This window comes from Pristiophorus japonicus, chromosome 22, assembly GCF_044704955.1.
Source record: "Pristiophorus japonicus isolate sPriJap1 chromosome 22, sPriJap1.hap1, whole genome shotgun sequence".
Taxonomy (NCBI): Eukaryota; Metazoa; Chordata; class Chondrichthyes; family Pristiophoridae; genus Pristiophorus; species Pristiophorus japonicus.
The window spans coordinates 66,566,854-66,589,783 of record NC_091998.1 but is presented as its reverse complement, the minus strand read 5'-3'; the positions used below and the strand labels follow the sequence as shown (position 1 = coordinate 66,589,783).

At 46.5% G+C, this 22,930-nt stretch overlaps 1 protein-coding gene across 1 annotated transcript in view; it reads left to right on the top strand.

The window, feature by feature from the left end:
• The window catches only part of LOC139235128 (histone acetyltransferase KAT6A-like), a 211,541-nt gene extending 195,147 nt beyond the window's left edge, over positions 1–16,394 (top strand). The window contains exons 16-17 of the mRNA XM_070866337.1: positions 3,335–3,635; positions 11,348–16,394. Coding sequence (XP_070722438.1) covers positions 3,335–3,635; positions 11,348–13,893 — 2,847 coding nt within the window. The 3' untranslated portion in view covers positions 13,894–16,394. The remainder of the gene's footprint in view (positions 1–3,334; positions 3,636–11,347) is intronic.
• Positions 16,395–22,930: the final 6,536 nt, after the last annotated feature.

The following is a 22,930-nucleotide window of genomic DNA, read 5'->3' as shown; positions in this document are numbered from 1 at the left end:
TGTGGCATTCTCTGCCCCAGAGAGCTGTGGAGGCTGGGTCATTGAATATATTTAAGGTGGAGATAGACAGATTTTTGAGCGATAAGGGAGTCGAGGGTTATGGGGAGCGGGCAGGGAAATGGAGCTGAGTCCATGATCAGATCAGCCATGATCTTATTAAATGGCAGAGCAGGCTAGAGGGGCCAAATGGCCGACTCCTGCTCCTATTTCTTGTGTTCTTATGTATTGCACTAGCAAAGAGCTTGCACAGACAAAATGGGACAAATGGCCTTGTGCTGTGCCATAAAACTCTGCGGTTCAATGGTTCTATCTTAGCTTCTCTTCCCCATTCGAGTTTCTGACATTGAACGTTCAGTCTAGAAGACACTGTGACTGTGATCCTGCATTGTATCACACAACCTATTAAATGGCTTTATACTGCATGACCGATAGTTTGGGGGAGGAGAGAAAGTGGAGCGTTAATATTTTGATCTCACATGGTGGTGCATAAAGAGAGGACTGTGGCATAAATCTGATGAGATCCTTTGTTGAAATATTTGCATGTGCACTCACCAATCTGGTCTAAAACAATAAATGCTGGTATTTTTATTTGGTCAGACCCTTTGTAATTTGCTGATTGTAAATGAAGACACCGCTTTGAAAGATGTCAGGCTGGTTATGCAGCAAATGTTGTGTTTCTGCATGTGGAGTGTGGTGATTGTCAGCCTGAGCCACAGGCAGTGTCTTTCATCTGTCCCGTTCATTTTGCATTTCAGTATGCAAGAATGGTTTTGATCATCTTACTGTACAAGAGATAAGATGAGATTATTGACCCGAAAGCGAGAAATGTTGCAGTGCAGTGGGTATAGTGCAGAAACCTCAGCCGACTGCCCTCTGACCCCAAACAATATACTTTTTCCCTTCCTCTTTTTTTTGTCGGTCTCCTCTCCCCCAGTCACAAAGACTCTGCGTATTGCCAGGGCTGGCACTCCCTCTGAGCCACACAGCTGTCTGCCGGTTACACGCAGCCCGCGACCGCTTTTATCCCATTGTGAAAATACGCCCGTGCACAAAACTTTGAGTGGGACGCACAGCACGTTATAGGGGCCACGCACCCCCCAAAAAAAACATTGGCCAGGACTGTGCCAGTTCTTGATTTAGCTGGTACAATGTGTGTAATGTGTGCCCCAGTGAGCATGCTCACAGGTTAGTTGACCTGTTGCATTGTGAGTGGCTTAGCCAGTCACGTGATGTTCACAAGACTCAATAAAACCCCAGCCAGTTGGGTTCGGGAGATCCACGATGAGGCAGGTGGTTGTGAGCCTGGTGGATGAACCGGTAATGTGCAGTGTGATTGTTAAACCTTTGCTAATAAACTGACTAGTTCTTAATAGCAATGTGTTGCTATGGATTCTGAAACAAAGAACCCTTGGAGCAAATACATGTGCTTCAGAGTAACCCAGAATGAGCCTCCACGTGCTGTTTTGGTGAAGTCTCTTTAACTTGCACAGTGTGAGCCCACAGGTGGACAAACTACGTGCTAGTGGTCGGGTACCGCTGTGTCAAGCTCAGACCTTTCCCCCAGAGCAGAGAAAGACACGTGTATCCGATCATTTCATTTACAGAAAAAAATCCCCATCCTATTTCATGGTCTCAGTCAAGTCCTCTGATCAAAAGGATAGGATGGGGTTAAGTCGTGAAGTGCGCTGCACTAACCATTACCATAGGTGCTGTGGAATCTGACGAGCTGCCAAAGGCCATAAAATTACATGAGTGAGAAATAGCTTTAAAACTGCTATCAGAATGAGCCTCTTCACTTAAAAAGAGTGATGAATGTTTGGCAGCATCTGCCATGAGGAATCGGGATGCCAGAGCCGTTTGTGGTGCTGCTGCGCGGCAGGGCGCTCCCACGGGAGCCTTACGGTGCGACAGGGATGAGGATCAGTGAGCCGAACGGCCTCTCGTGTCCTTGATGTTTCTCCTGTTCTTGACCAAGATGAATGATGTCAGGAATTAGTGGCGACACGTCGTTTATCGTGAGCCTTTGTCCTCGCCAGAAGTGAAATCTGATTACAGTCTGCGCACGTGAAACGCAGCAAGCAGTTCACAGGAAGATGTCACGGACGACCACAAGATAAATGCAGCCTCGGAGACATTTACCACTGACGGCCACAGCTTCATATTTTCCTAACATTTCTTGCATTATTGCAACTGAAAGAAAATTGTTTTACCTTGTATTTTTGTGTGGCCAAATGAATGAAAAGATGGTTTTTATTTTTGCACTTGTTTTCCCCCCATACACATCTGACACAGACGTCCCATCAAGGCTAGTTCTGTAGAAAATGGTGGCTGTGCGCGAGAAATTACAGACCGGCAGTGTGGCTGAGCATCACGCACATTGGAGCAGAGCCAAGTGCGACCTCTGTTCTGTCTTCTAAAGGTTATCACCTTGAGTCATTCACCCCGCCCTTCAGTCATTCACCCCCCCCCCCCCCTTTCCCAATGCTGCTGTCACTAACTGTGGCTATTCTATATTTTTGATATTAGCCGTACTTATTGTCCGAGCTGCACCCCATTGATGCCTGATGGTGGCGCAGCAGGTTAATTCAGAAACGATCTGTTTGTGAAAAGCCAAGAAATCTCATATCCTCTCCGTGATCCAGTCGTAGTTTTGTCTCTGAATTTGTTGAACTGTTGACATTCCCATCTCTGGGAATATAAGAAAAGGCCCTTGAGCCCACCCAGCTTGCTCTCTCCCATCTTTTAAACCGTGTTCCTGTTCCAAGCTTGCTTTATAAATGTTGGCAAATCAGAAATCAATCAAATTTCCTTTAAAATGCTTCAACTGAGCTCACACTTGCACTAGGGGGCAGTGTCTCCCACAAGTTGGTGCTTGCATTAAGGGGAACTCTTAGCAGCCCTTAGCTCACTCAACACTAACCCCTTGTCACCCCTTGATAGCATGCTTTACATTTCAACTCTGCTGGCTGCAGGCAACCAGGAAACATCTATTTCTGCAGAGTTTAAATTTGCGACTATGTGCAATAGAGGACTGAGGCTGATGATTCACCAACCCCACTCACTATATCATAAGAAGGGGAATTGTACTCTGAGTTTTTCTTTTAGGCGATACTTAACCAGCAGTTCTGTAGCAGGGTAATGACCTGAGAGAGGCTGCTAAGTGTTCATGTGTAGCAGTTCCAAGTATGACACAAACTGGTATTAAAAAAAGAAGCATTTAACTTGAGGTATATTGGGCCAGCCCGTCCCAGTGCTGATATTTGAACGTGGCTGTACTCATGCAGACAGAAATAACTGCTGTGTTTTAAACTCAGAATATTCTGTCTTTTCCCAGAGAGTGATAATTCACCGGAAAAAGCGTGGCCGAAAGCGTAAACAACACAACAGTAGCGTTGTGACGGAGACCATCTCGGAGACGACCGAGGTGCTGGATGAGCCGTTTGATGATTCCGACACTGAGCGACCAATGCCTCACCTCGAACCCACCTTCGAATTGGAAGAGGACGAGAGAAACGAGAAAGAGCATCGAGGTGGACGCACCAACAGGAGTTTAACCTCTGGCACTGTTGTCCAAAAACGCGCATCCTCCCAGAGAAAGGCTACGGAAGAAAATGGTGATGCCAATGCAGGCCAAGGTAGTTGTCTATTGAATGAATCATTTCAGTGACCAGCGCATCATTCGGTTTCGAGTAATTATGGAAAAAGCCCAGAAAACATCAAAGATAAAAATACTCCACTGGGGGAAGGGCTGCTCTCAGTGAGTTAAGAAGGGACCAAGCAGGTAGACCGGGAAAGGTGATTGCAGGATCAAGCAGTACAGGAACAATGGAGAGCATTCAGGGAAGAGATTCAGTTACAAACTCGGCATATTCCCTTGAAGGGAAAAGATGGAGCATGCAAAGCTAATGCTCCCTGCAATGACAAAGAAACTAAAAGATAAAATAAAGCAGAAAGAGGAGGCTTATGACAAATGTCCAAAGAAAGATTCAATTAATAACCAGGAAGATTATGGAAAGAACAGAAGGGAATTGTAAAAGTTAATACCGGAGGCAAAGGGAGGTTACGAGAAAAAATTGGATTGAACTCTAAAGCATTTTATAAAAAAAAGTGTAAAAGGTTAGCTCGGGGAAAATGTTGGACCTATTAAGGACCCAAAGGGAAATCTTCATGTGGAGGCAGAGGACCTGGCTGCAGTAGTAAATGAGTACTTTGCATCTGTCTTTGTAAAGAAGGCGGATGGTGTGAAGGATACACTAAAGAGGAGAGGGAAGTTATGGACAGGATAGGAATAGATAGAGAAGACGTATTAAAAAGATCAGCATTGCTGAAAATAAGTCCCCAGGTCCAGATGGAATGCACTCTGCGTTGCTGAAAGAAGCAACAGTAGAAATAGCGGGGACATTGATCAGTCTTTCAATCCTCGTTGGATACAGAAGTAGTGTCGGAGGATTGGAGGGTTGGTAATATTATACCGCTATTCAACAAAGGGGATAAACCAGGAAACTACGAGCCAGTCAGCCGAACATCAGTGGTAGGGAAGTTATTGGAAACGGCGACAAAATAAACTTTCATTTGGAAAGGCATGGGTTAATCAAAGAGAGCCAGCATGGATTTGTTAATGGCAAATCGTGTCTGTCTAACTTGATTGAATTCTTTGATGAGGTAACAGAGAAGGTTGATCAAGGTAATGCAGTAGATGCTGTATATCTGGACTCTCGGAAGGCAACCGACAAAGTGCCACACTGGAGGCTTGTTACGAAAATGGAGGCCCATGGAATGAAGGGGAAAGTAGGTGTATGTATACAGAACTGGCTCGGTGACAGGAAGAAGTGGGAGGTGGATGTTTCTCAGACTGGCTGGTGGTTTGCAGTGATGTTCCCCAAGGGTCAGTTTTGGGTCCATTACTCTCAGTTTCTATAAACGACCCGGAGTTGGGAGCAGCGTTATACAGTGTGCAGATGTTGCAAAACTTGGCAACGTAGTAGATAGTGATGAGGGTAGTTGTGGACTTAAGGACGACCACAGACAGGTCGGTGAAATGGGCAGAAGCGTGGCAGATGGACTTCAGTGCAGGGAAGTGTGATGCACTTTGGGGAGACTAATATGGCAAGACAGAGTATTATAAATGGCACGATTTTGAAGTGTGTAGGTGAGCAGAGAGACCTTGGTGTCCATGTACACAAATCCTTAAAGGTGCCAGGGCAAGTTGATGAGGTGGTTAAAAAGCCACATGGGTTACTTGGGCTTATAAATAGAGGTATAGAATATAAAAGCAAAGAGATCATGCTGGAACTTTAAAAATCACTGGTTAGGCCTCAGCTGGAGAATTGTGGACAATTCTGGACACCACACTGGGGAAGATGTAAAGGCCTTAGAGAGGGTACAGAGGGGGTTTACCCGGATGTTACCAGGGATGAGGGATTTAATTATGAGAAGTTGGAGAAGTTAGGACTGTTCTCCCTGGAACAGAGAAGGTTAAGAGGTGACCCACTCGAGGTTTTCAGGATGATGAGGGGGTTTTGACAGAGTAGATCGAGATAAACTGTTCCCTCTGGTGAGTGGGTCAGTAACCAGAGGTTGGAGATTCACAATCATTGGCAAACCATCTAGCGGGGGGATGAGAATTTTTTTCACTGCAATTGTCCTTCGAGCTCCTGGGCTACAGAAGGGGGGCAACAAGTCGGGTTTAACTCCAGGCCATTGTGCACGGACCCCCGCGGGAAGGTACCAGTGAGTGTCTGTCTTTGAGGACAGGTTAAGGCTCATCTGTGGCACACCCTCACAGTCATGTGGTCTGCTAGAACATACTGTCCAGGCTCACGTGCAAAAGGTGGCCATTGGGTGAGTTTCGAGGAACTCCGCTCCAGCAGGAGAGACTGCAGCGGCACCACCTGCCAAGCACTGGCACAGCAGGCCATACATTGGTACACAGTAACACCACTGGCACACATTGCAATCAGTCTCCAGGGTCGTCCACAATCCACGCCACACTCCACAGCGCGCTCACTGCTACTGTGTACACCAGCCCATGTGTGCACTCGGAATGAAACAGATCGCAACCTGTAAGCCAAGGATGGATGCAACAGGAGTCAGCAATAATTGGTGGGATCCTAGCTTATTGTCAGAAAGCAGCTGTTAGTTACAGAGAACATTGTGACACTTAGTGGAAGGAATAGGATACTGCCGATCACCACAGGAGTGTAACCATGAACACTCTTCACGCTTAATGATTTATGGCAAATAGCACCTCGCTTTCTCCCTCTCTCTCATTACCTAATCTGAAGTAAGCAGGAGACAGAGAGTTAATCTTTGCTCCCTTAGCTTCATCTCGGCTTGCTTGTGGTGCGTGCAGTAAAATCGTGCTGCAAATAGAATTATTCTGAGGTGTAGGTTCTTGGAACATAATCATGACCGGACAAGGTACTTGGCTCCGATTGTTGTCGCAAAGTCAAGGTCATGCAGGGCACTGCGATCACATTCCACAGGCCTAATATTAGAACTGCGTGCAGTACAAGCGCAGACCCATACTGGCTGCTGAGGGATTTGTGATAGCCTGTCACGGGAGATGGTAGTTTGATGTTGCCAGCATTCAGGCTGCCATCTGGAGATGCTGCAGTTATATATGTGGCTTTGCTCACACTCTCGAAATGAGAGGGAGATTTGAAGGCACTCGTTTAACTTGTTACGTAGGGTACTGGACTAGCAACTGAGCCAAGAGTTGAAATAAGAACATAAGAAATAGGAGCAGGAGTCGGCCATTTGGCCCCTCGAGCCTGCTCCGCCATTCAATAAGATCATGGCTGATCTGATCATGGACTCGGGTCCACTTCCCTGCCCGCTCTTCATAACCCCTTATCGGTTAAGAAACTATCTCTGTCTTAAATTTATTCAATATCCCGGCTTCCACAGCTCTCTGAGGCAGCGAATTCCACAAATTTACAACCCTCTGAGAGAAGAAATTCCTCCTCATCTCAGTTTTAAATTGGGCGGCCCCTTATTCCAAGATCATTCCCTCTAGTTCTAGTCTCCCCCATCAGTGGAAACATCCTCTCTGCATCCACCTTGTCAAACCCCCTCATAATCTTATACGTTTCGATAAGATCACCTCTCATTCTTCTGAATTCCAATGAGTAGAGGCCCAACCTACTCAACCTTTCCTCATAAGTCAACCCCCTATTCCCCGGAATCAACCTAGTGAACCTTCCCTGAACTGCCTCCAAAGCAAGTATATCCTTTCGTAAATATGGAAACCAAAACTGCACGCAGTATTCTAGGTGTGGCCTCACCAATACCCTGTATAGTTGTAGCAAGACTTCCCTGCTTTTATACTCCATCCCCTTTGCAATAAAGGCCAAGATTCCATTGGCCTTCCTGATCATTTGCTGTACCTGCATACTATCCTTTTGTGTTTCATGCACAAGTACCCCCAGGTCCCGCTGTACCGTAAATCCAATGACACTTTGTGAAATTGAATTAAATAAGTAAATCTAGTAATTATGGACTTGCACCACGAAAAGTCATAAAAACTCATGTTTCACTATTATCTTTCATGGAACGGAACCGGATGCCCCTACCTGGTCTGACCTACAGCCTCAGATATGTGGCTGATTCTTAATGCCCTCTAAAGCGGCCTAACAAACCACTCAGTTGTTGAACAGTTTGGCAGCATAATAGAATTATTCCAAGATTGGTTGAGTTTAGTTTTTGAGATGGAATACCCTAGTTTAAGCAGATACTGAGGATTTTTCAGTGCTCAGACTCGTGGTGACGGTTGAGCTGAGCTGGGCCGAGCCGTGTAAGTGAGCTAACTGAGGTACAGTGGCTGAGATTAGGGTATCACCGCTGATGACAGTCCCAACCATCTCACCGTCTGCTTTCTGACTCCTTGCTGCCGTCTCCCCCAAAGTGTCCTTTACTATCAACGCAATCATTCAAATATCCTCTTCAGTTACATACTACATTTTCAAATCTACATGTTATTTTAACCTTCATGTACTTATTTTCAACCCGTTTTCCACATACAATGCAGTGCTCTGACCCCAGCCTCTGTCCACGACTAGTCAATCAAGGTGCATTACTGTAGTCCCTTGGTGTCTCTGCATCCCTGTGGAGAAGCACACTAAGGTCAGAAATAATGATTACTTTAGGCAGTATATTGGAGCCCAGGACCATTCTGTCTGTAGTCTGAAGTAAATTGGAATAACCCTCTACCCCATTCTAAAAAAAAAAATGTTATTGCTAACTCTTCCAATGAAAGCACTGGACAATTTGGGGCGAAATGATCAACTTTGTTTTGACGGAGGAGGTTCCCAGGATCTTTCACTGTTCCTTGGCTGACATGGATGCAGACAAAAAGCAGGAAACTATAGACCAGTTAGCCTAACATCTGTGGTTGGGAAAATGTTGGAGTCCATTATTAAAGAAGCAGTAACAGGACATTTAGAAAAGCAAAATTCGGTCAAGCAGAGTCAGCATGGATTTATGAAGGGGAAGTCATGTTTGACAAATTTGCTGGAGTTCTTTGAGGATGTAACGAACAGGATGGATAAAGGGGAACCAGTCGATGTGGTATATTTGGACTTCCAGAAGGCATTTGACAAAGTGCCACATAAAAGGTTACTGCACAAGATAAAAGTTCATGGAGTTTGGGGTAATATATTAGCATGGATAGAGGATTGGCTAACTAACAGAAAACAGAGAGTCGGGCTAAATGGTTCATTCTCTGGTTGGCAATCAGTAACTAGTGGGGTGCCGCAGGGATCAGTACTGGGGCCCCAACTATTTACAATCTATATTAACGACTTGGAAGAAGGGACTGAGTGTAACATAACCAAGTTTGCTGACGATACAAAGATGGGAGAAAAAGCAATGTGTGACGAGGACACAAAAAAATCTGCAAAAGGACATAGACAGGCTAAGTGAGTGGGCAAAAATTTGGCAGATGGAGTATAATGTTGGAAAGTGTGAGGTCATGCACTTTGGCAGAAAGAAATCAAAGAGCAAGTTATTATTTAAATGGAGAAAGATTGCAAAGTGCCGCAGTACAGCGGGACCTGGGGATACTTGTGTATGAAACACAAAAGGATAGTATGCAGGTACAGCAAGTGATCAGGAAGGCCAATGGAATCTTGGCCTTCATTGCAAAGGGGATGAAGTATAAAAGCAGGGAAGTCTTGCTACAGCTATACAGGGTATTGGTGAGGCCACACCTGGAATACTGCGCGCAGTTTTGGTTTCTATATTTACGAAAGGATATACTTGCTTTGGAGGCAGTTCAGAGAAGGTGCACTAGGTTGATTTCCAGGGATGAGGGGGTTGACTTATGAGAAAAGGTTGAGTAGGTTGGGCCTCTACTCATTGGAGTTCAGAAGAATGAGAGGTGATCTTAACGAAACGTACAAGCTTATGAGGGGGCTTGACAAAGTGGATGCAGAGAGGATGTTCCCACTGATGGGGGAGACTAGAACTAGAGGGCATGATCTTAGAACAAGGGGCCGCCCTTTTAAAACAGAGATGAGGAGGAATTTCTTCTCTCAGAGGGTTGTAAATCTGTGGAATTTGCTGCCTCGGAGAGCTGTGGAAGCTGGGACATTGAATAAATTTAAGACAGAAATAGACAGTTTCTTGAATGATAAGGGGTTATGGGGAGCGGGCAGGGAAGTGGAGCTGAGTCCACGGCCAGATCAGCCATGATCTTGTTGAATGGCAGAGCAGGCCCGAGGGGCTAGATGGCCTACTCCTGTTCCTAATTCTTATGTTTTTACGTTCTTATGATCGGATCAGCCAGGATCATATTAAATGGCGGAGCAGGCTCGAGGGGCCGTATGGCCTACTCCTGCTCCTATTTCTTATGTTCCTATGGCAGCTGATGTGTTGGCAAATGTCTGTCAGTTGTGCTTTACAACCATGTTGGGACTTGTGCTAAGGCTTGTTTCCTTCCAATTCATCATCATAGGCAGTCCCTCGTATTGAGGATGACTTGCTTCCACGCCAAAAAGGGAAGTGTTCAGTGAGTTCACAGGTGTTTCAATGAAGGACCTAATATTCCAGATCCCGAACTACATCCTGAAGGGTGGAAGATGCCTGTGGGTGGATTTTTTTAATGTGGGGTGACCGTTGCACACCAGCCACCACACGGGCTTGACAGAGCGAGGTCTTGGTCCAGTGGCAAAGGTTAACCAGGACAACTGGAGACCTGCTCTGCTGCAAGGACCTAGTGCGCACACATATCACAGTGTGGGCTGGGCCCGTGCTGCCCCTGGGCTCTCACCTCTCCTGGGCCCCGACCTCGCCCCTCCTGCAGTACCTACATCTCAGTGTGAGACAAATGATACGTTGCCTGTTGATAAAGCCTACACCGAGTTCCTGACTCTTTGGCCATCCAACATGAATCATCAAGTACAAACGTGATGTTGCTCCATCGGAACAAGGGGATACCTGGGAGACACACCAAAGGCATTCTCTTTGTTTCTCAGCCACACCAGTGGGAATGGCTGACACTAAACACGCATTGCACAATAAGTGCATACAGCTGGCCCAGCAAAGCACAGAAGCTCATCGACTTTTTTTTTGCCTTAATTTGTTTCTGGATTTGGAGCACTTGTTTTTAGAATCATAGAAACTTACAGCGCAGAAAGAGGCCATTCGGCCCATCGTGTCTGTGCTGGCTCATTGAAAGTCCAGTCATGCCCAGTCCCACACCCCGCTTCCTGTCCGTAACCCTGTAAGTTCCCCATCCTCCAACACCTGTCCAGCTCCCTATTAAAATTATTGATGGGATCAGCTCCCACCACATTTTCAGGTGCAACGTTCCAGATCCCCACAACGCTCTGAGTGAAAAGATTTCTCCTCCCTCCCTCCCTCCCCGCTCGATGGTTTGCCAATGATTGTGAATCTCTGACCTCTGGTTACTGACCCACTCGCCAGAGGGAACAGTTTATCTCGATCTACTCTGTTAAAACCCCTTCATCATCCTGAAAACCTCGAGCGGGTCACCTCTGAACCTTCTCTGTTCCAGGGAGAACAGTCCTAACTTTTCCAAACTCTCCTCATAACTCAAGTCCCTCATCCCTGGTAACATCCAGGTAAACCCCCTCTGTGCCCTCTATAAGGCCTTTACACCTTTCCTGAAGTGGTGCCCAGAATTGTCCACAATACTCCCACTGAGGTCTAACCAGTGATTTATAAATTTCTAGCAATTACCGCAATGCTGTTCTGAAACCAGTGTGCCCAAACCATAGTGAGGTGAGGAACTCTCTTCCCACCGTGTCACTTGCATTTCAGTTCGTTTTCCCCTTCCCTTCTTAAAACTGAATAATGACCAGTGTTTTCTCTTTTTTTTTTCCAGGAGAAGATACCCTTGAACCTTTAGTCACTGTGAGGAAAGATAAGGCCAAGGAGCCTTCGATACCCAAAGCTCCGCCCGCGGTGCTGAAGCGCAAGCGAGGGTGGCCGAAAGGCGTGAAGCGTGGAACAATCAAATGGAAGAGAAAGCCAGGACGCAAGCCAGGATTTAAGCTCGCCCGAACAAATGCGCCGATGGAGAATGCAAGTACTCCTTCGGCCGGTGCTGTTCTGAAACAAGGGCGTCCGAACCGTAGTGAAGAGAGGAGGAACTCTGTTGTGGAGCCGAAAATTGTGGATCTCCCCATTGCCTACAAAAAGGAGGATGAGGAGGAGGAGGAGGAGCTCGAGGAAGAAGTGCCGTGTGATGTGCAGCGCACACCTCAGGAATCTCTCAGTCCAGCACCAAAAGTTGAGGAGCAGGAGGCCGAGAATGAGAATGAGGAGAAATCGGAGTCAGTTGAGCCAGAGGGACATACCGATGAGGAACACGAGCACGAGGAAGAGGAGGAAGAGGAGGTCAACCAGAATGAAGACCATGACGCTGATGACGAGGATGAAGGCCATCTGGACTCTGACGACAAAAAGGCCGAGGAAAGTATCAAAGAGAACGTGAAGGAGGAGTCTCCAATCCAAGAGCCTTTTTTAGAGACAAGCACACTGGATAAAAATATTGAGTGTGAAAATGTGATGGATGCAGATTCTGAAGAAGAACAAGCAAATGACACATCGCTGGACTCTGAACTTGTGCCACCTTCAGACGAAGACCGTGTGGATGACCAAGATAACAAAGAGACGTTAATCCCGGAGTTCAAGGAGGAGGAGGAAGAGGAGGAGGAGGAGGAAGAGGAGGATATATCGCACAGTGAGCTGGATCTAGAAACGGTGCAGGCTGTTCAGTCCTTGACCCAAGAGACGACCAGCGAGCAGGATGGCGCTTACCAGGACTGTGCCGAGACCTTGGAAGCCTGCCAGAACCTGCAAAGCTACAACCAAGCTGAAGAAAGCCCACAGATTACTATGGTGGAGGACTGCCAACAGTCCGAGCATAACAGCCCCATCTCTTCGGTTCAGTCACACCCCAGCCAGTCGGTCCGTTCAGTCAGCAGCCCAAGCATGCCAGCCCTCGAGAGCAGCTACACACAAATAAGTCCTGAGCAGGGTTCCCTGTCCGCTCCCTCTATGCAGAACATGGAGACCAGCCCGATGATGGACGTCCCATCCGTATCCGACCATTCCCAGCAGGTAGTCGACAGTGGGTTCAGTGATCTGGGCAGCATTGAGAGCACAACGGAAAATTACGAGAACCCCAGCAGCTACGATTCCACCATGGGGGGCAGCATATGCGGGAATAACACCTCCCAAACTAGCTGTTCGTACAGCGGCCTGTCTTCCTCCAGCAGCCTGACTCAAAACAGCTGTGTGGTGACCCAGCAAATGACGAGCATGAACAGCAGTTGCAGTATGATGCAGCAGAATAACGTCGCTCCGACAGCCAACTGCAACATGAAGTCGCCTCAGAGTTGTGCGATTGAAAGGCCTTCCAGCAACAACCAGCAACAACAGCAGCAACAGGCCCCAGCGCCACAGCAACAAGCCCAGCAGCAACCTCCGCCACAACAGCCCCAACAACAGCAGGCTCTGTCCCAGTGCAGCATGAGCAACAGTTTCACAACGGCCCCCATGACCCTGATGGAGATCCCAGAGTCATCGAACCCGAGCAGTATGAGCCTGTACGAGAGAATGGGCCAGGGAGACTTTGGTGCAGGCAGCTACCCACAGCCCTCGGCCAACTTCAGCCTTGCTCGACTTCAGCAGCTCACCAATACCATCATGGACCATCATGCCATGCCTTACAGCCACTCTGCTGCCGTGACTTCCTATGCAACCAGTGTGTCTCTGTCCAACACGGGCCTCGCTCAGCTAGCCCCAACGCCCCACGCACTTGCAGGGACACCCCAAGCACAAGCCACCATGACGCCTCCTCCCAATCTCGCGTCCCCCTCTATGAACCTGTCCTCCCCCCTCTTGCAGTGTAACATGCCAGCTTCCAACATTGGGATCCCTCACACTCAGAGGCTACAGGGCCAGATGCCAGCCAAAGGGCACATCTCCAACCGTTCCAAGTCCGCCCCACTGCCGGCTGCAACAGCCACCCACCAACAGCAAATCTATGGCCGTAACACCCCTGCACTGGCCCAGCGAGCTCTTACCGTTCAACGGGGCATGAACATGCCCGTAAACCTGATGTCTGCCCCCACCTACAATGTTAACTCCATGAACATGAACACGCTGAATGCGATGAACAGTTATCGGATGACCCAGCCAATGATGAACAGTGGTTACCATGGTAATGCTGCCTACATGAACCAAACGGCCCAGTATCCTATGCAGATGCAAATGGGCATGATGGGAAGCCAGCCATACGGCCAGCAGCCTATGCAGTCTAATCCCCACAGCAACATGATGTACACAGGCCCCTCTCATCACAGTTATATGAACGCTGGCATGCCCAAGCAATCACTAAATGGCCCATATATGAGAAGATGAGGGAAGATCCTATGGGCACCATAAAGAGCCACTGTTTATACTGATAACAGCAGACATAATGGAAATTTCAAATAGAACGATTGCTGTAGACATAGGAACTTCATGAACTACTTAGGGCCATGTTCGGAGCGCCTTGGCCTTAATTTCCCAGCCCCGAGAGAAAAAAAGGAAGAAAAATAAATTCTGCAACAGAATTCAATAAGAAAAATGGTTTGAGGAACCATGCACAAGAAATCTTTTAATTAAAAGAAGCCTTACTTAATGAATTGTGTAGAAATGAAAAACTATCTGCTTTTTATATTTTTAATTTTTTTAATCTTTCAGTTTGTGTGTGCAGTCCACATTTTTTTATAGAGTCCATAGATATGCGACCCCTGAGTGTAAGGACTCGTTGACTGGGCACAGGGCTGGAGGCACTTCTCTCAGACTCTGCCTTGGTGATATTGTTGCAGGTGTGACTGTCATTTATTGATCTCACTGTACCCCGTGCCAGTAAGTGAAACCAGATCGCTTGTACGCTTGTGGACTTCGGACCTAAATGCCGAGGATACCCTTTTCCCCGTTGGTGTTGAGTTTGACTCTAGCGCAGCATGCAACAGGCCCGAGAGCTTTTTCATGTATGTTATAACTATGTTTTTAACATTGCTTCTTGTGTCACTGCAAGCCATTTCACTCGTGCGCCTTTATTTTTTTATGAGGATTGACAGTATTTGTTCTGGCACTTTCGAAGGACAGCCCAGGGTCCTGAAACATTTTAAGGCTGACAACATTTAATTTCCAGTTTATTTTTCTTAAATAAATCTCTCAATCATGAGAAATCTACTCAGATTTGTCAGACTGTGTATATTTGGTTCCCTCTAAGGGTATTTATCAGATGAGAAAGACTGCTATGTTCACAACTAATTTAACTTTTTTTTTCTCTTTTTCCCCCCCCTCCCCCGCCATAACCTCGGGCAGTTATATTGCTTCCAGCCTGTGTGCAGATTATGAGTTCACTAAGTGGCACAGTTAGCTGAGGTGTCGCGTAGGGAAGGAAATGAGCGCCTTGACTCTCTCTCTCGCTACCCCTTGACAGCTGTTAAAGCTCCTCAATACTGAGTTCCTGCACCCTTGGGCTACTTTCCGGTGGATTGTGGGAGTTGAAAATTGGGAATGGGAGACGAGTATATCTTGGCGGAACAATGTGAGGGAGACTGCCGTACCAGATCCCAGAGCTGTTGGCAACTTTGGGTATAAGTAGGAAGATAATCATCGAGATGAGCACATGTTGAATGTGGGAAGAGGTGCGAGGAAGTCAATGGTACTAACAGGAAATAGCCAATTGCCAGCTCCCATTCTGTGGTGGTGCCTGGCACCAGGTGGTAACCCATGGAACATCCGGTGATGGGATGCACACCATTGTAAGGAATGGTATCTCTGGATTGTGACTGGCAGTCAGCCCCCGCCCATTTAGCAAGTCCGCAGCACGCAGTCCGTTCACCAATTGCAATCGCGCCGTGCTCTTCACCCACCATAAAATTAATCTAATGCGTTTATGTAAAAAGAAAATAAAGAATGCGATGTAAAATCTTTCCTCAACGGTTAAAGGGTGGGCATGAGTTTGGGAAAGATGCACAGTTGGCACCTGCCCACTCCCGAGTCGTGTGGCCGAGTGTCACATGGGCGGTTGTATTTTTTATTCGTGGTGTGTCCCATTGTTGGAATACCGTCGATCAAAAACAAAACAAAGCACTCCACACTTCTGGGCTGGCCTTCGAGTGTGTTGCTTGGAATACTGTTGATTTGGGGTGGGGTGGGAACGGGAAAAGGGACAGATGTTTTTAAAAAAGAAAAGAAAAAAAAAACACAAACCAGTTTCAGCCCAGAGCACCAGATATATTAAAGATACACAACGTATTTTGTTCTTTACCCGCTAATTGTTTCTGGTGTTCTCGGTTTGGTTGAATTAGGCAGCTTCCTTCTTTGAAAGCTAAGCTGACTCATTTTGACTTTAGGATTATTATAGAAAATGTTTTTCTATATTAAAAATGAATTTATCCTACATAATATTGGTACTTGTCATTTTTCGATTCTGTTAAGAGGTATTTTTAGCAGCTAAACTTGGGTAATCTTAACTGAAGCTCACTGTTAGATTCTCAGATGCCTTTTAAAGAACTCACATTTCATTCCATCTCTAGAGTTTTTTCTATCTTTGTTGTAGAATATTGAAGCTATTTTAAGAAAATGAATTCTCCAGACTTATAGTGTGTGTGAATAGACCTTCTCCAGCCTCCAAACCGCATGTAAAAAGCTGAATATTCATGTCTGTTTATATTGCTTTCTCTTTTGTAGCCTTTGTACTTGTACATGGTGACTGTAAGCTATGAGGGGGGATGACAACTTGTGCACACAGACGCCAGCACAAGCCACACTCCCTCTTCCCCCTTGTATGTAATATCACTTTGCTTTCTAGCAAGTACTTTCAAAGACCTCTGTACATTTTAACATAAATAAATTATGTTGAGCCATTTTGGATGTCTGTCTTTTGAGCATACCAGCTACATTTTCTAATGAAAGGCACGTTTGGGAAACAGGTGCATTCGAAACAAGCAGCAGTTTCCTCCACAGTTCTGCATAAAAGTTTACATAATTTGTTTGTGCTTTTATGCTTTCTTTTTGTATATGGAAAAAAAAAGGTATGAAGTTTAACAGCATTTTAGCCTGGGAGTTGCTGTGGAATATTACAGTATTGACCCAGCTGCCTTTCTCATAATTTATTTTTGCATCCTCGGCAATATTTAGTCCAGCTCTACGGCAGAAAGGTCAATGAGCCTTCCGAGGACGCTATCTTGTAGAGCAGCCACAGTCTCTGTTAAAATAAAGAGCATGCACTAAGTGCGGCAACATTAAAAATAAGCACTTGGTCATTTTGAAAATTAATTGGTCCTGTATTTCAACCTTCGCATCAAACATTGTAAAGTCCTGTGTGTGCTGTTGCTTTCATTGGTTTTTGGTTCATCACGGCCCAGGGGGTCAGCCACAGCCTCCTCTCCTCAGGCAGTCCACACTAACACCAGTTCTCAGGTGACTGATGAGCCCAATGTGGGACCCACAGTCTCTGTCACTAGTGGGGCAGATGGTGGTTGGAGGGACGGGTGGGTGGGGGGCTTGGGTTGTCGGCATTCCTTCCACGTGCTCCCGGCAGAGACTTGAGGTGTTCGCCGCTTCTCCTCCACTTTGAACGGTCTTGGGCCGGGGATTCCCAAGATGTCAGTGGGGATGTTGCAGTTTTTCAAGAAGGCATTGAGGGTGTCCATGAAGCGTTTTCTCTGCCCTCCTGGGACTCGCTTACCGTGACGGAGCTCGCAGTCGAGTGCTTGTTTCGGGAGTTTTATATCAGGCACATCCATGGCCAGCTGCAAAGCCTTTGCCACTGTCACTTGGGGCCCAACTGCAAGGAGTTACAGAGGCCTCAATGACCAGGCTGAGATGGGAGATGGTGCTAAACGACCAGTCCCATGGCATACAGTGTCGATAGTCCAGTACACTCGCCCACAGTGGTGCCATCCTGCACCCATACCTTGACTGCTAAAATTAAGTGGCTTCCCTCTTTTTTTATGGTGTGAGCTGCCCCACCAGACACTGCATCGGGTGGACCAGAAAGTCCATTAGTGGCGCAAACCGCTGATAAAATGTAAGATCAATTTTCATGATTTGAAACCATTTCAGCATTGGTTAGAAGGGATCTCTTGTCGTGCCTGAAGTTTCCCGTCAAAATTTTGGTTACTTTTGGATTTCTTTTGAATGGAATTGTGCCTCTGGAGAAGAATGTTCTCAATGTCAGCCCGTGCACCGTGCAGGCAGTGTGTGTGGATTCATTGCAAGTGTTCAAAAGGGGAGTTGGACACGTTCCTGAAAGTGGAAGAGACCTCCAGTTATTAGCGGGTAAGTTGATCGATGGGATAGTGGTATCAGTCACCGTGATCTCCTGGGGCTTGTTTGGGATGTAGGAACCGGAGTAGGACGTTTAGCCCCTCGAGTCTTTTCCGCAATTCATGAGATCAACTCCAATTACCTGGCTTTGTTCCATAATCCTTGATAACCTTACCCAATAAAAATCCATTGATTTCAGACTTGAAGATGTCATTTGACCCCCGTTATCCACAGGAGACAATTCCAGAGAAAATTGTTGCCCTGTATCTACCCTATCAAATCATTTTAAAGACTTTGATCAGATCAACTCTCAACCTTCTCAACGTAATCAAATATAAACACATTTATATAACCTGTCCTCATAATTGAACCCTTTAAACCCTGGTATAATTCTGGTGAATCTGCACTATAGTCCCTCTGTGGCCAATATATCTTTCCTGAGGTGCAGAGCCCAAAACTGAACACTACTCCAAATGGGGTCTGACCAAACTTCTGTATAACTTTTTAATATTCCAGCCTCCAACCACCAGCATTCGGTTAGCCTTTAATGATTTGTATACACGGAGGCACGTATCCCTTTACTCCTCCACAATTCCGAGTTTTTCAGCATTAAGAAAATAATTCCGATTCTTCTTTCTCTGATCCAAAGTTGATGACCCGACACTTCCCCACATTGAACTAGTTTTGTCCACTCGCTTAGTCTGTCTCTCTCACTTTGTAACATCTCTGTCCCATCTATACAACTTGCTGTGCCACCGAACTTCGTGTCATCTGCAAACTTGGATATACAACTCTTTGGGGGAGAATTCGGGTTGTTTGCGCTTCCCGCTAGCGACCCGGGGTGGGGTGTGGGGAGCCTGGGCGCAGCGCCTGTTACCGACTCGCGCATAATTCCACAGGAGTTTAGCGACAGCACTGAGTGGTAATGCCCTGGGCCGCTGCGTGGGTGATGGCCACGACATCACCGCATGCAGCAACCCGTTTTCGCCACGGACGAAAATTCGGTCGCGTCCCGTGAGGCTGCCGCAGGAAATGCCCGCGACGGCCTCGCGGGACGGGTACCGGGCTTTAAGCCGCTCGCAGGGTGAAAGTTAAAGGGGAGGTGCGGCGCTGATATCTTTTTTGAAATGGCCATCTTCAAATCGCGGGGTCGTGCGCGATGTTGCAGCCTGGCGCTCCGCTTCTCACGGCCCCCCCCCGATGGTCTAGCGATGGCCCCTTCTCCCTAGTGCAGAGTCCGCGATGTGCCTGCCCCTTTAACGGAAGGGGAGGGCCCTGTGTTCCCGCCAACGTTACGCGCCTCTCCTCGTAGCACTGGAGAATTCCCGAAGGTTAGCGTCGCTGCCCCGCCTCGAGAGAAAGTGGAACGTGAGACATTGCGTTGCACTTCCTCTCGGGGGCAGTATGCCCAATTTAACCGTCGGGGCATGACGTCTGCATCTGGCGCAGGAAGTCGCCTTGCAGCTGTTGTACGCAATCCCCCCCCCCCTCCCCATATTCCATCGTTCAAGTCATTAATATACATGGTGAAAAGCCGAGGTCGCAGTACGGATCCCTGGAGAACGGGGACCGCGCGTTGGGGGTGGAGTGCAATTTCCCAGAGCTTTTCCCTAAATCGGCCATAGACTTCTGTTCCTTTGCTTTGATCAGAAGATTCCAGGGGTACATGGTGGGGAGGGGTGGGTTAGATGGCGGACAGACCAGCTGACTGTTTACAGTCGTTCTTTTTCATAGCTCTGTCAGTTACTGATGCTTAGGGGTGATTCCATGGCTGTCCCATCGATGCATCGTGATTTTGCCTCGTACTAATGCTGCTGGTGTGCAAGTGTAGCCTGGAACTGGTGTCCGAACCCTGCCTGACACCAGAACAAGTGGAGTGAGTCTCACTGTGTTTGGCTTCAGAGTCGGTTCAGGCATTCACCTCTGATTCACACTCCCAAGTTTAGCATCAGGGAAAATACTGAGCTTGTGGACTATGATGGCACGGTTGAAATATGTATTAAAAAACAAGAACAAAAGGATGTGGAAATAAATCAGAATAATGCTTTGAAAAAGTTTAATACTTAGCGGTCCTGAAAGTGATACAGTGGGAGTGACGTTGCTGATCTCAACTAGAGTCTACTTTCTTAAATGAATTCCTAAAACTAGCAATTTCGACCAAAATGCTTGTTTGATGTGGTTTTAGTTATGTTTAATTTTGGTTGAATTGTTGCAGTGTTTTAAGTATTCTAACAAAATGGTTTTCTTACCACTGGGTGCTAAAGAATTTCAGCATCAGAATGACTAAATCAGTGTTTATCCCTCGAATTCTCTCATTTTAAAAACAAGGCTGGAAGTAGTCAGCTCTGTTCCTAACAGGTGAAAATTAACCTCAAAAATATTATTTATAATGTATTTTTTATATATCCCTATCTCTGTAATCTCCTCTAGCCACACAACCCCTCCGAGATGTCTGCGCTCCTCTAATTTTGCCCTCTTGAGCATCCCTGATTATAATCACTCCACCATCGGTGGCCGTGCCTTCAGCTGCCTGGGCCCCAAGCTCTGGAACTCCCTCCCTAAACCTCTCCACCTCTCTACCCCTCTTTCCTCCTTTGAGACGCTCCTTAAAACCCACCTCTTTGACCAAACTTTTGGTCACCTGCCCTAATATCTCCTTATGTAGCTTAACATCAAATTTTGTTTGATAACGTTCCTGTGAAGCGCCTTCGGATATTTTGCTACATTAAAGGCGCTATATAAATGCAAGTTGTTGTTGTGTCAATAGAATTGAAAGATGGATAACTTGCCCAATTATTTCTAATTTATGGGACTGATATGGCAGGGGGATGGGAACCAATGCAGGGAGACAGAGGGAAACAAAAAGGAGGCAAAAGCAAAAGACAGAAAGGAGATGAGGAAAAGTGGAGGGCAGAGAAACCCAAGGCAAAGAACAAAAAGGGCCACTGTACAGCAAAATTCTAAAAGGACTAAGGGTGTTAAAAGAACAAGCCTGAAGGCTTTGTGTCTTAATGCAAGGAGTATCCGCAATAAAGTGGATGAATTAACTGTGCAAATAGATGTTAACAAATATGATGTGATTGGGATTACGGAGACGTGGCTCCAGGATGATCAGGGCTGGGAACTCAACATCCAGGGGTATTCAACATTCAGGAAAGATAGAATAAAAGGAAAAGGAGGTGGGGTAGCATTGCTGGTTAAGGAGCAAATTAAGGCAATAGTTCGGAAGGACATTAGCTTGGATGATGTGGAATCTATATGGGTAGAGCTGCAGAATACCAAAGGACAAAAAACGTTAGTGGGAGTTGTGTACAGACCTCCAAACAGTAGTAGTGATGTTGGGGAGGGCATCAAACATGAAATTAGGGGTGCGTGCAATAAAGGTGCAGCAGTTATAATGGGTGACTTTAATATGCACATAGATTGGGTTAACCAAACTGGAAGCAATACAGTAGAGGAGGATTTCCTGGAGTGCATAAGGGATGGTTTTTTAGACCAATATGTCGAGGAACCAACTAGGGGGGAGGCCATCTTAGACTGGGTGTTGTGTAATGAGAGAGGATTAATTAGCAATCTCGTGCGAGGCCCCTTGGGGAAGAGTGACCATAATATGGTGGAATTCTGCATTAGGATGGAGAATGAAACAGTTAATTCAGAGACCATGGTCCAGAACTTAAAGAAGGGTAACTTTGAAGGTATGAGGCGTGAATTGGCTAGGATAGATTGGCGAATGATACTGAAGGGGTTGACTGTGGATGGGCAATGGCAGACATTTAGAGACCGCATGGATGAACTACAACAATTGTACATTCCTGTCTGTCGTAAAAATAAAAAAGGGAAGGTGGCTCAACCGTGGCTATCAAGGGAAATCAGGGATAGCATTAAAGCCAAGGAAGTGGCATACAAATTGGCCAGAAATAGCAGAGAACCCGGGGACTGGGAGAAATTTAGAACTCAGCAGAGGAGGACAAAGGGTTTGATTAGGGCAGGGAAAATGGAGTACGAGAAGAAGCTTGCAGGGAACATTAAGACGGATTGCAAAAGTTTCTATAGATATGTAAAGAGAAAAAGGTTAGTAAAGACAAACGTAGGTCCCCTGCAGTCAGAATCAGGGGAAGTCATAACGGGGAACAAAGAAATGGCGGACCAATTGAACAAGTACTTTGGTTCGGTATTCACTGAGGAGGACACAAACAACCTTCCGGATATAAAAGGGGTCGAAGGGTCTAGTAAGGAGGAGGAACTGAGGGAAATCCTTATTAGTCGGGAAATTGTGTTGGGGAAATTGATGGGATTGAAGGCCGATAAATCCCCAGGGCCTGATGGACTGCATCCCAGAGTACTTAAGGAGGTGGCCTTGGAAATAGTGGATGCATTGACAGTCATTTTCCAACATTCCATTGACTCTGGATCAGTTCCTATGGAGTGGAGGGTAGCCAATGTAACCCCACTTTTTAAAAAAGGAGGGAGAGAGAAAACAGGGAATTATAGACCGGTCAGCCTGACATCGGTAGTGGGTAAAATGATGGAATCAATTATTAAGGATGTCATAGCAGTGCATTTGGAAAGAGGTAATATGATAGGTCCAAGTCAGCATGGATTTGTGAAAGGGAAATCATGCTTGACAAATCTTCTGGAATTTTTTGAGGATGTTTCCAGTAGAGTGGACAAGGGAGAACCAGTTGATGTGGTATATTTGGACTTTCAGAAGGCTTTCGACAAGGTCCCACACAAGAGATTAATGTGCAAAGTTAAAGCACATGGGATTGGGGGTAGTGTGCTGACATGGATTGAGAACTGGTTGTCAGACAGGAAGCAAAGAGTAGGAGTAAATGGGGACTTTTCAGAATGGCAGGCAGTGACTAGTGGGGTACCGCAAGGTTCTGTGCTGGGGCCCCAGCTGTTTACACTGTACATTAATGATTTAGACGAGGGGATTAAATGTAGTATCTCCAAATTTGCGGATGACACGAAGTTGGGTGGCAGTGTGAGCTGCAAGGAGGATTCTATGAGGCTGCAGAGCGACTTGGATAGGTTAGGTGAGTGGGCAAATGCATGGCAGATGAAGTATAATGTGGATAAATGTGAGGTTATCCACGTTGGTGGTAAAAACAGAGAGACAGAC